General features: G+C 46.7%; 1 protein-coding gene across 1 annotated transcript in view; it reads right to left on the reverse strand.

Annotated features, from left to right (window-relative positions):
• LOC118374651 (teneurin-2-like) overlaps positions 1 to 12,678 on the reverse strand; it is a 450,055-nt gene that overhangs the window by 8,464 nt on the left and 428,913 nt on the right. The window contains exons 27-30 of the mRNA XM_052487936.1: positions 7,155 to 7,390; positions 4,331 to 4,627; positions 3,124 to 3,681; positions 1,515 to 1,784 (exon numbers count right to left, since the gene is read on the reverse strand). Of these exons, the coding sequence (XP_052343896.1) occupies positions 1,515 to 1,784; positions 3,124 to 3,681; positions 4,331 to 4,627; positions 7,155 to 7,390 (1,361 nt within the window). The remainder of the gene's footprint in view (positions 1 to 1,514; positions 1,785 to 3,123; positions 3,682 to 4,330; positions 4,628 to 7,154; positions 7,391 to 12,678) is intronic.

Below are 12,678 nucleotides of genomic sequence, written 5' to 3' on the forward strand. Positions count from 1 at the left end.
ATCAAACCTGAAGTCATCTCTTTCATACCAATGGTGAGTAGACAAATCAACTGCCTATGCTCCTTATAGGAACCAAGGGCTTTGTCATGACTCTCCTGTGACAATCTGAAGGATCAGGTTACAGTGGGTCCTCTCACTGTACGGTTACCGTACTGCTTTCTCTCGTAGAGGGGGAGAGCGGGAAGTCTGCTGTTTTATGACGGTTGTAAATACAGAAACTCCTTTCCCCACTCTGCCAAGATGAAAGTTGAGAATCACTTTGTTACTACAGAGAAAGCAGTACGGTAACCTCAAAACGTATTCTAATGTAACAATATTTCTGTATTCCAACCATTTGGAATGGTTTGTGGGTATTTAAACGATGATCATGTCCAACCTTTACTGTGTGGTAATATCATTAAAGATGTTATAACGGAAACATTGTAACTTTAAGAGCTTTCACAATGTATATATCAGATGTACATCTACATGTTGTGGAACGTATATGATTAAATATGAAACTATTTGTGAGAAGATGTAATGTGATGGCCTTCTAAATGAGATACTTGTTTAGATATGAAGTTTTAACTAGTCAGTGGCCACACCCCGTGAGTACAGACATTTACATCTGCGTCATGGAAATGCCCCATTTTCTACTCTAGTATAAAATCCACTTCCAACAAAATGTACATTAGACCAGAAAATACGGAGCTGTCGCTAGATGTTGAAATGGCTAATATGAAATGGCTAATCTACAAACTAAAGAACAATTATTCAGGCTGCAGCTGTTTAAATACTTTAGTCTGGTAACCAGATCCATTCTAAGAACATTTCCGAATGGTACTCAGAAGTATCCATTATAACAACTACAACCACGAAAAATACCTTGGGACTCCTGGGGAACGCACCCCTTCCCTTTGTCTACCAAGCCATCATATCGGCTTAGCCCACTAGGAACTTTTCTATCATGTCAGTAACCAATGTGTGTGTGTTTATGTAATTCTGTGATTGATTAAGATTAAAGAAATAAATAATTAAGCCAATTTGTATGTCGCTGATTCATGATCTAGGCTAAGGTTTGTGATATTCAGAATATGACTGATGAGGTAATAATACATTAATAAGTGACTGTAATTGATAATATATGAAAATATCTGAAGAGTTATATTCTGGAAATTCACACTCTATAAACAATTTTTTCCTGTGGTGTCCCGACTTCCTAGTTAATTAAAGTTACATGATTAGTTTAATCGCGTAATTAAATTACACACAGAGAATTGATTTGATAATATACAGTCTTCACATTTAATGATAGTCAAAGCTTTTGACAGCTTAAATCAGCTAATTGAACGTAGGAGAATCTAAAACTGAAGTTTAAAGTGAAAAGGAAAAACATTCTCTGTATTTGCAAAGAAAATCAATATTTAATGAAGACCAATGTTTCAGGAAGGGGTCTATAGTAATCTTCTAGGATTGTGATTTGGTGCTCAACTACTGCAGGACTAGTATCACACTGGACAAGTCAGATCTCCTACCTTCACCCCGCTGAGCTGTCCGTCCCCGTCATACTCATAGCGATACTGTGTTGTGTTGGCGTATGGTCCAATCTTCAGCTCTCGCTTCACCACCCGTCCCATACTGTCGTACTGCACCGTCATCCAGTACATCAGGGACCTGAAGATCTCGTACTGCACCTCCTTGATGCGCCCGTGGGTGTCGAAGTGCTTGCTGAGGGTCATCACAGCTGTGGTTATGATCTGGTTGATGTCATAGTAGATCACACCAAACTTCCCAAAGTGTTCAACCTGTAGTCAAGACAATAGTCAAGAGTTAAGTCAAATATTGTACAGAGGGTCTAGGTCCCACTTGAACTAGATAGTCCAGTATAGATGATTTATGCTTAGTCTATCAACTGTAACTGACATCCTGCAATGGGTTGGATTGGGTTGTTGCTGGAGCTAGGGTTTAGGGTTTGAGTTGTTGCTGGAGCTAGGGTTTAGGGTTTGAGTTGTTGCTGGAGCTAGGGTTTAGGGTTTGAGTTGTTGCTGGAGCTAGGGTTTAGGGTTTGAGTTGTTGCTGGAGTTAGGGTTTAGGGTTTGAGTTGTTGCTGGAGCTAGGGTTTAGGGTTTGGGTTGTGGCTGGAGATAGGTTTGGGTTTGAGTTGTTGCTGGAGCTAGGGTTTAGGGTTTGAGTTGTTGCTGGAGCTAGGGTTTAGGGTTTGGGTTGTGGCTGGAGTTAGATTTGGGTTTGAGTTGTTGCTGGAGCTAGGGTTTAGGGTTTGGGTTGTGGCTGGAGCTAGGGTTTAGGTTTTGGGTTGTGGCTGGAGTTAGGTTTGGGTTTGAGTTGTTGCTGGAGCTAGGGTTTAGGGCTTGGGTTGTGGCTGGAGTTAGGTTTGGGTTTGAGTTGTTGCTGGAGCTAGGGTTTAGGGTTTGGGTTGTGGCTGGAGTTAGGTTTGGGTTTGAGTTGTTGCTGGAGCTAGGGTTTAGGGTTTGGGTTGTGGCTGGAGTTAGGTTTGGGTTTGAGTTGTTGCTGGAGCTAGGGTTTAGGGTTTGGGTTGTGGCTGGAGTTAGGTTTGGGTTTGAGTTGTTGCTGGAGCTAGGGTTTAGGGTTTGGGTTGTGGCTGGAGTTAGGTTTGGGTTTGAGTTGTTGCTGGAGCTAGGGTTTAGGGTTCGGGTTGTGGCTGGAGCTGGAGCTGGAGCTATGTTTAGGGTTGTGGCTAGAGCTGGAGCTAGGGTTAGGGTTGTGGCTGGAGCTAGGGTTAGGGATAGGGTTGTGGTTGGAGCTGGAGCTAGGGTTAGGGTTGTTGCTGGAGCTGGAACTATGGTTAGGGTTGTGGCTGGAGCTAGGGTTGTGGCTGGAGATAGGGTTAGGGTTGTGGCTGGAGCTAGGGTTGAGGGCTAGGGTTAGGGTTGTGGCTGGAGCTAGGTTTAGGATTGTGGCTGGAGCTAGGTTTACAGTTGTGCGTGGAGCTATGGTTAGTTTGGATTGTGGCTGGAGTTGAGGGCTAGGGTTAAGGGTTAGGGTTGAACCAGGATGTGGACATGAAGCTAGGTTTAGGGTTAGTGTTGAGGGTTGGGGTTGAAGCTAGGGTTAGGGTTGTGGTTGGAACTAGAATTAGGGTTAGTAGTATAGTTTTCTACCCACCTTTCCAGAGATCTCGTCATAGCGGTAGAGGTCCACAGGCAGAGGAGTCTCACTGATGACTGGCTTCATACTAGCGATACGGAAGCTGTTGTCATGGTAAGTGTAGTCAAACCTAGCATTCACCATCCCCTCCTCACTGAACCGGTAGATCTGCTTGTCAATCAACGGACCCATCTTACGGTAACGTATCGTACAGGAGAACCCACCGCTCTGTAAGTTCACCATCTTCAGCACCCCAGCTGTCTCGTCATAACCGAACGTCACCACGGTGCTGTCGTAGAGGATCTCAGCTAGCTTGACCAGCTTGCCGTACTTGTAGAGGACACGTCGGCCGGTGCCGAGGTAGTGGGTGGCCTGGGGGCGGCCGTCTTCGCTGAAGTCGTGGATGATGGAGGCGTTGCTCTCCGGAGGGTTGTAGGTGTTGCGGATGTAACCGATAGAGACGTGGGTGGACATGGTGTGGCGAGCTACACTAGGCATGGTGACGGCCGTGACTCGCCCCGAGGCATCAAACTCAAATATGTACTGTCTCTGGCTCTGCAGGAGAAGGACCATGGACTGGAGAGAGCGAAGGAGGGACAGAGGAGAAAGCGAATGAGGGAGAGAAGGAGGGAGAGGGAACATAAGTCATCATCATCATCACCAATAACATCATTTTATGAACTTTTCACTTCTCTCAACCAGCCTGTTTTTACTATCCCTGCCACAGGTGCTATGATGCACTCACCCTATCCAGGTGGCTGTAGCTCCACACAGATGATAACAACAGTACCAGTAACAGTACCAGTAACAGTATCAGTAAAAGTACCAATAACAGTATCAGTACCAGTAACAGTAACAGTATCAGTAAAAGTACCAATAATAGTACCAGTAACAGTATCAGTAAAAGTACCAATAACAGTAACAGTACCAGTAACAGTACCAGTAACAGTATCAGTAAAAGTACCAGTACCAGTACCAGTAACAGTATCAGTAAAAGTACCAATAACAGTATCAGTACCAGTAACAGTATCAGTAAAAGTACCAATAACAGTACCAGTAACAGTATCAGTAAAATTACCAATAACAGTAACAGTACCTGTACCAGTAACAGTATCAATAAAAGTACCAATACCAGTACCTGTAACAGTAACAGTATCAGTAAAAGTAACAGTACCGGTAACAGTACCAGTACCAGTAAAAGTACCAGACAGTGCTATGTCCTCACCTTATCCAGATAACTATAGCTCCACACCTTGCCATCTATGAATGACCGTGACAGAATACGTCCCTGAGGGTCAAACTCTGTCCTCTCGCTCATACTGCCCCTCTGCAGCCCCACCAGCTGACCCGTGGTTGAGTATGACACATTCACCACCGCTAGGCTGCTGCTAGGCAACCACATGGCGGGACGGCCCTGCGTGTCGTACATGATGCGGAGCGTGAACTTGCGGTGGTCGTCGTAGATCTTCTCTGTCCGAGTGTTGCGGTCGAAGTCGATGGAGAGGAGGTTACGACCATGTGCCTGGAGGAAGATAGATAGTTATGAAAGGGAAAGCCCCCATGAAATGGACAAAAATGAATGGCAACATATTGCCATAATATATATATATTGCCTTTAGACGAAACACATACATGATTGCAAATACCACTCAAATGGACCGCAGTTCATTCAAAGCTTATGGCAAATGCCAAGTGTCATACAGCAAAAATCCCAAAGAGTGAGAGCGTGCTCCACCGTAAATTTTCATATTGCAAATGAACATAAAGCCAAGACCCAAGGGTAAATTATTATTATTTTTTTTTCAAAAAGTACAACTTCTTCTAAAAAAGTGCTTTCTGGACCGTTTTTCGAAATCTTTTAGATTTTTTTTGTCAATAATACATATATAACAACCATATGAACATACCTTTATCTTATTTTATTGAGTTATATGTTTTGTCCATTTGTAATACACTATCATAGGAGGTCAAATGTCAGTGAACCATGGCCAAATGGCATAAGGAATGTCCAAATGCCATATATAAGTATTGGAAGTGCCAAATCAGGATGTTATGTCCATTTGCCATATATGATCATAGGAAGTCAGTTTCCGAACTCAAAAGTCAGTGAACCATGTCCAAATGGCATTTATACTGACCAAATGATATATATCACTATGTTAAGCCCTGAATCAACATAGAAGGTCTATTTGTCATGTTTTATGAGAGAGAAGTGGGACTTTGTCGTTTTTTAAACGATTTTTGGAAAAACGTCCAAAATCACCAGGGGTGCCCTCTATTGGTTGGGCACGGGTGGGTTGCTCCTTTCTTGGCCATGGACCCATTGCACCCCCTAAAGTTATTAAAAACCATTTACCAGGTGTACGGCTGTCCATTTACAATGTCTTACAATGGGCATTTACCATCATGAATTTGACATGCTCTAATATACTGCAAAAATACCCAATTGACTGGCCTGTTGAACTCGGGATGGCAGGGCAGTGATAGTGGTTTCTCTCCATCGCTCGTTGGTGTTGATTTCAGAGTGTCAATTTGGTGATGGTTTATCACTGTTTAAACTTATTGCAAATGTACTGTCTGTTTGCAATGTGTTTCCAATGGGCATTTACCATCACGAATTTGGCATGCTCTAGTATACTGCAGAAATGCCCAATTGACTGGCCCATTGAACTTGGGATGGCTGGGCAGTGAAAGTGGTTCCTCTCCATCGCTTGTTGTGTTACTCCATCCTTGCTGTGTGTGTGTGTGTGTGTGTGTGTGTGTGTGTGTGTGTGTGTGTGTGTGTGTGTGTGTGTGTGTGTGTGTGTGTGTGTGTGTGTGTGTGTGTGTGTGTGTGTGTGTGAGAGAGAGTTTTTCTTGGACATCTGATGGGAGAAATGACTGATTTACAGTTCATGAGCATTGCCTAATCACACATATGCTGTTTTAGAAAGATATTACATTTTTAACCCTTTAAAACAGCCCCTATGACCCCAATTTAAGGCACTTCCGGTTGGCACAGGAAGCTGAATTGACATTGTATGATTTCTTGTAAATTACGATAGATAAATGGCTGTTTTTTTCCCCTGACACTGTAGGTTCACATACTTTGACGTGAAGCTGTCAAATTAGCGGTCAAATTAGCACTCTATGACCGTTTTTGACCTTTAATCCCAGAAAATGGGCCTTAACTCAAAAAGTGTTGAGGCCTCGACGCCATCTTGTTTCTGGGCTAACAGCCCAATTGGACAAACCTGTGCTCACAGAGTTTCATCTTCAAAGTCTTTTCCGTCTAGGAGAAATGGCCATGTCACTGGTGATGTTTTGTCCATTTGCGATAAGCAGCCACTCGCCATCTGGTGGAATATTACCGAACAGTGGAAAAATGACCAAAATGAAAAAATAAATAAAACGGAAACCAAATGTCCGAGAGACTTCATTCAGGAGCTTCTCGGAAGATCTGGCCATGGTGCACGGACCGAGGCCGTCAGCCTATTTTAAAAGCATTCGCGGACGTCTAGTAAGGGACCGTACATTTGCAATATGGAGATCCTCATCAATCATACTGCAAATGTCGAAGAGTGCCCTTATGTATGTAATCTCTGTAGCCAGAGTCAGTGATGTCATCTCTGTAGGCAGTCAGTGATGTCATCTCTGTAGCCAGACTCAGTGATGTCATCTCTGTAGCCAGAGTCAGTGATGTCATCTCTGTAGCCAGACTCAGTGATGTCATCTCTGTAGCCAGAATCAGTGATGTCATCTCTGTAGCCAGACTCAGTGATGTCATCTCTGTAGCCAGAGTCAGTGATGTCATCTCTGTAGCCATAGTCAGAGATGTCATCTCTGTAGCCAGACTCAGTGATGTCATCTCTGTAGCCAGACTCAGTGATGTCATCTCTGTAGCCAGTCAGTGATGTCATCTCTGTAGCCAGAGTCAGTGATGTCATCTCTACACACAGAGTAAGTGATGTCATCTTTACACAAAGTAACTGATGTCATCTATACACATACTGTAGAGTATGTGATGTCATCGCTAATGATTAAATGACAGCGAGGTCATCTCAGCTCACCCTCAGCTTCCTGCCAAACACAGTGACCTTCCCTTTGGTCTGTTCCTTGCGGAGCCGCCACTCAATGGAGTTGAGTCCGTTGTCTGTGGGTAGTGTGATGTTCCTACGGCCAATAGTAGGACTGACCGATCCGGCCAGGATGTGGGGCTCAGTGTGGAAGCTGATGCCCATCCCATTGGCATACATCACCCGCAGGGTGCCGTTGTTACACAGCTGGTAGCTGTTCCTCACCTGGTCTGTAGGGCGCGATGGGGACAAGGAGAGAGAAGGGAGTTGTCATGTGAGTTGGCTCTTTTACTGGCGTCTTCCTCTGTTATGTTTACGTGCTGAAAAAAGAGAAAGTTGCAGATTAAATTGAAATGGATTTTCGCTGCCCTTCACAAGCAGAACTCTTTCCTTGAACAAAAACCTAACAATTTGTCATCTGATACATTTGGCAACTTGTCAGTATCATTTCTGATCAGGCAACTTGTCAGTATCATTTCTGATCAGGCAACTTGTCAGTATCATTTCTGATAAGGCAACTTGTCAGTATCATTTCAGATCAGGCAACTTGTCAGTATCATTTCTGATCAGGCAACTTGTCAGTATCATTTCTGATCAGGCAACTCAACACTCAGAGTGACTCATCTGGTTTATTGAAGAGCTTGCAAGCTTGAATAATCTGGCACTCTGTCATTTCAGTTTTTTCTATCCCCCACTCAAACACTCAAAAACCATGTTCCCCTTTAACTGTGCGTGTGCATGAGCGCAATAGCCCCTAGCCTGCCGTACAGAATAAATACTGTCACGAGATTGAACTTCACTCAACTTTCTAGAGTTTTCCCTGTTAGTTAACTCTATCAAGTCTCATGTAATGTAGGCCTACATTGAACACCACACATTGGCAGCTATTGTAGGCTGAATGATAGAACAGCTATTTCTCTGGTAAAACCTCTTTGGGCTAGGGGGCAGTATTTTGACGTCTGGATGAAAAGCATGCCCAAAGTAGGATATGCATATAATTGGTAGATTTGGATAGAAAACACTGATATGAACTGATATGGCAGGCAAAAACCCGAGGACAAACCATCCCCCCGCCAAAAACAATGTATAGCCTACCACTGTTTCCAATGTCTGTCATGTTTATTATGAGATGAAAACCTACCAGATTGCAGTTCCTAGGACTTCCAATATATGTCAACAGTGTTTAGAAAGAGTTGCAGTCTTGGTTTTGGAAAAATGAGCTAGAATTTGTAGTGGCTCCCATTTTGGCTGTAGTGTTTTCATGTGCATGGATGAGAGCGCGTTCTTTGTTGTTTATCTCCGGTTGTCACGAATCCCGCTTCCTGAGCCTCTGTTTGCCTGTGTTTCTGTCCTGGAGTGTGTTTCCTGTGTCCTGGAACGCAACCTGTCTGGTTGCCGGTCGAATTAGCTTGTTGGGAGATCGATGTACACCCGCACCTGTATCCCATCAGTAATCTGCACACCTGTCCTGACCATCACCTCTCCCCTTCAAAAGCTCTGACCTGACATCCATTCCCTGCCGGATCGTTAGCCATGAACAGTATGTTGTGCCATAGTATCAGCCTCAAGTTGGATAGAATTTGTTTTGTTGTTTTTTACGTATTGCTTGCCTTAAGCTTACCTCCGTTTGTTCTGTCTTCAGTTACTCACCCGGATCATTTACCCCATTCCCGCCTGGTCGTCGGAGGATTCCGCTACCCCATTGGATCCACCTATTTACTCCCATCAACTCACCACCGCTGCCCGCTACGCCACCTGGATATATCTACCCATTCACATTCACTTGTAAATAAATACTCACCTTCTTCCAACTCTCCTTGTCCTGGTCTGCTTCTGGGTTCGATTCTGAAAGAACGTGACAGAACGATCCGGCCAAGGATGAACCCAGCGGACCTGGACTCCGTTTGCCATGCCATTACCCAGCAGGGGAAGACATTGGGACAACACAAGACGGCGCTACAGGAGATAGCGGGTTCAATCCAGAACTTATCTGCCAGCTTGACACAAATCCAGGATCAGCTCAGTTTGCCGGCGATTCATTCACCACCTGTTTCACCCATCTCACCTGCCGTGTCTGGTGCGGTTTCCTTCCGTGAACCCAAGGTACCGACGTCTGATAAATATGAAGGGGATTTGGGAAGATGCCGTTCTTTTCTTATGCAGTGTGGGTTAGTGTTTGATCTGCAGCCCCATTCCTACGCCACTGACAAGGCTAGGATAGCCTTTGTTATTGAACTGCTGCGTGGAAGAGCTCTGGAATGGGCTTCAGCCGTTTGGGAACGACAGGAGACCTGCATGGCTTCATACCAGGAGTTCACGGGAGAGATGAGAAAGCTTTTTGACCATCCAGTCCGAGGTAAGGACGCAGCTAAACGTTTGTTCACTCTTTGCCAAGGAGCTCGCAGTGTGGCAGACTTTATGATCGAGTTCAGGATGTTGTCTGTGGAGAGTGGTTGGAATGAGGAGTCACTACAAGCGGCTTTTTACCAGGGGTTGTCGGAGCAACTCAAGGACGAGCTGATCTCCTATCCAGAGCCTAGTGACTTAGATAGTTTGGTCACCTTAGCTATTCGGGTAGATAATAGAGTCCGAGAGAGAAGGAGGGAGAAGCAGTGGGGTCCATCTAATCAATCTGAGACTCGGTTACCATTCGGGTCAGGAAGTGGACCAGAACGGGTTGATCATTTTCCCTTCACACGGGATTAGTGGAGGAGTCCTGCCGCCAGATCCTGAACCTATGCAAGTGGGGCGGCACAGGTTAACTAAGGACGAGCGCCAACGTAGACGTGAGACCAACAGCTGCCTCTACTATGGTAGCTCGGGACATTACATCTCCGTTTGTCCTCTGCGCCCGTTAAACTGCTCGGCTCGTTAAGTTTGGGAGGTTTGTTAGCGAGCCAGTTTCAACCTCTCAAGAGCCCTGTCAGACCTAGTTTTCCTGCTACCCTCATAAATAAGAATCAGAGTTTAGCGATTAACGCTTTCATCGATTCAGGTGCCGATGACAGCTTCATTGATGCCGACTTAGTGGAACAGCTGGGGCTTTCCAAGGAGCAATTACCGGAAGCCATTGAAGCAACCACTCTGAACGGCAGTAGTCTGGCACGGATCACGATGAGGACTGAACCGGTTAAGATGTTGTTGTCGGGGAATCATTCAGAGGTTATTTCTTTTTTCATTTTGCCTTCCCCCCCATGTTCCTCTGGTTCTTGGATACCCCTGGCTAAGAGAACACAATCCTTCGTTCGATTGGGTGACTGGTAAGGTAACGAGTTGGAGCATTGAGTGCCATGCTAACTGCCTCAGGACTGCCTGTTCTCATGCTGTCCCCAGTCGGGTCAGTGAGTCTGCAGTGAGATCAAGATGGACCAAGAGAAGGTTCGGGCGGTTTGGGATTGGGCCCGGCCCGGTACGAGATTGCAGCTCCAGAGATTCCTGGGATTTGCGAACTTCTATCGGAGGTTTATCCGTGATCACAGCCGGGTGGCCGCCCCTTTAACTGCTCTGACGTCTTGCACCAGAATTTCCTGTTGGACTCCTGAGGCAGACCGAGCATTTCTGAACTTGAAGAGCCGATTCACCAACGCACCGATTCTCTCTCAACCTGACACTTCCCGTCAGTTTGTTATTGAGGTGGACGCGTCTGATGTGGGGGTGGGCGCCATCCTGTCCCAGCGTAGCTCCACTGACGGTAAACTCCATCCCTGCGCCTTCTACTCTTGTCGTCTTTCACCAGCTGAGAGAAACTACGATGTGGGTAACCGGGAGCTTCTCGCTGTGAAGCTTGCCTTGGAGGAGTGGCGTCACTGGTTGGAGGGAGCGGAGCAACCGTTTGTGGTCTGGACTGACCACAAGAATCTGGCTTACGTGCAATCGGCTAAACGTCTCAACTCCCGTCAGGCCAGGTGGGCTTTGTTTTTTGGACGCTTCAATTTTTCCCTGACGTTCCGACCTGGGTCGAAGAACGGCAAAGCGGACGCCTAGTCCCGGATGTTCTCCAAGACGGATGAGAGTGGGGCCAAGACTGAGACGATTCTTCCCCAGAACCTTGTCGTGGGAGCCGTTACATGGAAGATTGAGGAGGATGTGATGGCGGCCCTTCGGACGCAGCCCGGCCCCGGTAACGGTCCACCCGGTCGGTTGTTCGTGCCTGAGTCGGTCCGTTCTGCTGTTTTTCAGTGGTCCCATGCCAGCAAGATAGCTTGTCACCCTGGCGTTGCTCGGACTATGGCGCTAGTGCGCAGACGATTTTGGTGGCCTGCCATGGGAGAAGATACCCGGAGGTTTGTTGCCGCATGTCCTGTTTGTGCTCAGAACAAAAGTACCAATCGGCCCAGCTCTGGGCTTCTTCACCCCCTACCTATTCCTCGGCGACCTTGGTCGCATCCGGCCCTGGATTTTGTCACGGGATTGCCCCCTTCTGTTGGGAACACGGTCATTCTGACCATTGTGGACAGATTCAGCAAGTTTGCTCATTTTGTCCCTCTCTCCAAGCTTCCATCTGCCACGGAGACGTCCGAGATCCTGGTTAGGGAGGTTTTCAGGGTCCACGGATTGCCCAGTGACATTGTTTCTGACCGTGGTCCTCAGTTTACCTCTGCTGTCTGGAGATCCTTCTGTTTGGCCATTGGAGCTACAGTCAGTCTCACTTCTGGATTTCACCCACAATCTAATGGTCAGGCGGAGAGAGCCAACCAGAAGATGGAGTCCACACTGCGTTTTCTTGTCTCCTCTGATCCCACCTCTTGGTCATCTCAATTACCCTGGGTCGAGTATGCCCATAATACCCTTCCTTCATCTGCCACTGGGATGTCCCCCTTCCAATGCCTGTACGGATACCAACCTCCCTTGTTTCCTTCTCAGGAGAGGGATCTTTCGGTTCCTTCTGTCCAGGCCCACATTCGTCATTGCCACCAGACCTGGCATCGGGCCAGGAAGGTCCTCCTTAGAGTTTCTGACCGGTATCAGATCCAGGTGAATCGTTGCCGTATTCCTGCTCCCGCTTATACCATCGGAGATAAGGTTTGGTTGGCTACACGGGATCTTCCTCTACGGACTGAGTCGAGGAAACTGTCACCAAAGTTCATTGGTCCGTTTGTGGTGGAGAGAATCATCAACCCTGTTGTGGTCCGACTCAAATTGCCGGCAACGCTTCGAGTACACCCCACCTTTCATGTCTCCTGCCTCAAGCCGGTTCTCCTCAGTCCTCTGTTGCCCCCTCCTCCTCGTCCTCCTCCTCCTTGGATGATCGGAGGTGGTCCTGCCTACACGGTGCGCCGCATAATGGATTCCAGACGGCGGGGTCGAGGTTTCCAATATCTTGTGGATTGGGAAGGATATGGTCCAGAGGAGAGGAGTTGGATTCCTCGGCGTCAGATCCTTGATGACGACCTGCTTCGTGACTTCTACCGCCTCCACCCTGGCGCTCCAGGTAGTCCGCCCGGTGGCGTTCGTCGGAGGGGGGGTACTGTCACGAATCCCGCTTCCTGAGTCTGTGTTTGCCTGTGTTTCTGTCCTG

The sequence above is a fragment of the Oncorhynchus keta genome, chromosome 30 (assembly GCF_023373465.1).
Source record: "Oncorhynchus keta strain PuntledgeMale-10-30-2019 chromosome 30, Oket_V2, whole genome shotgun sequence".
NCBI classification, from domain to species: domain Eukaryota; kingdom Metazoa; phylum Chordata; class Actinopteri; order Salmoniformes; family Salmonidae; genus Oncorhynchus; species Oncorhynchus keta.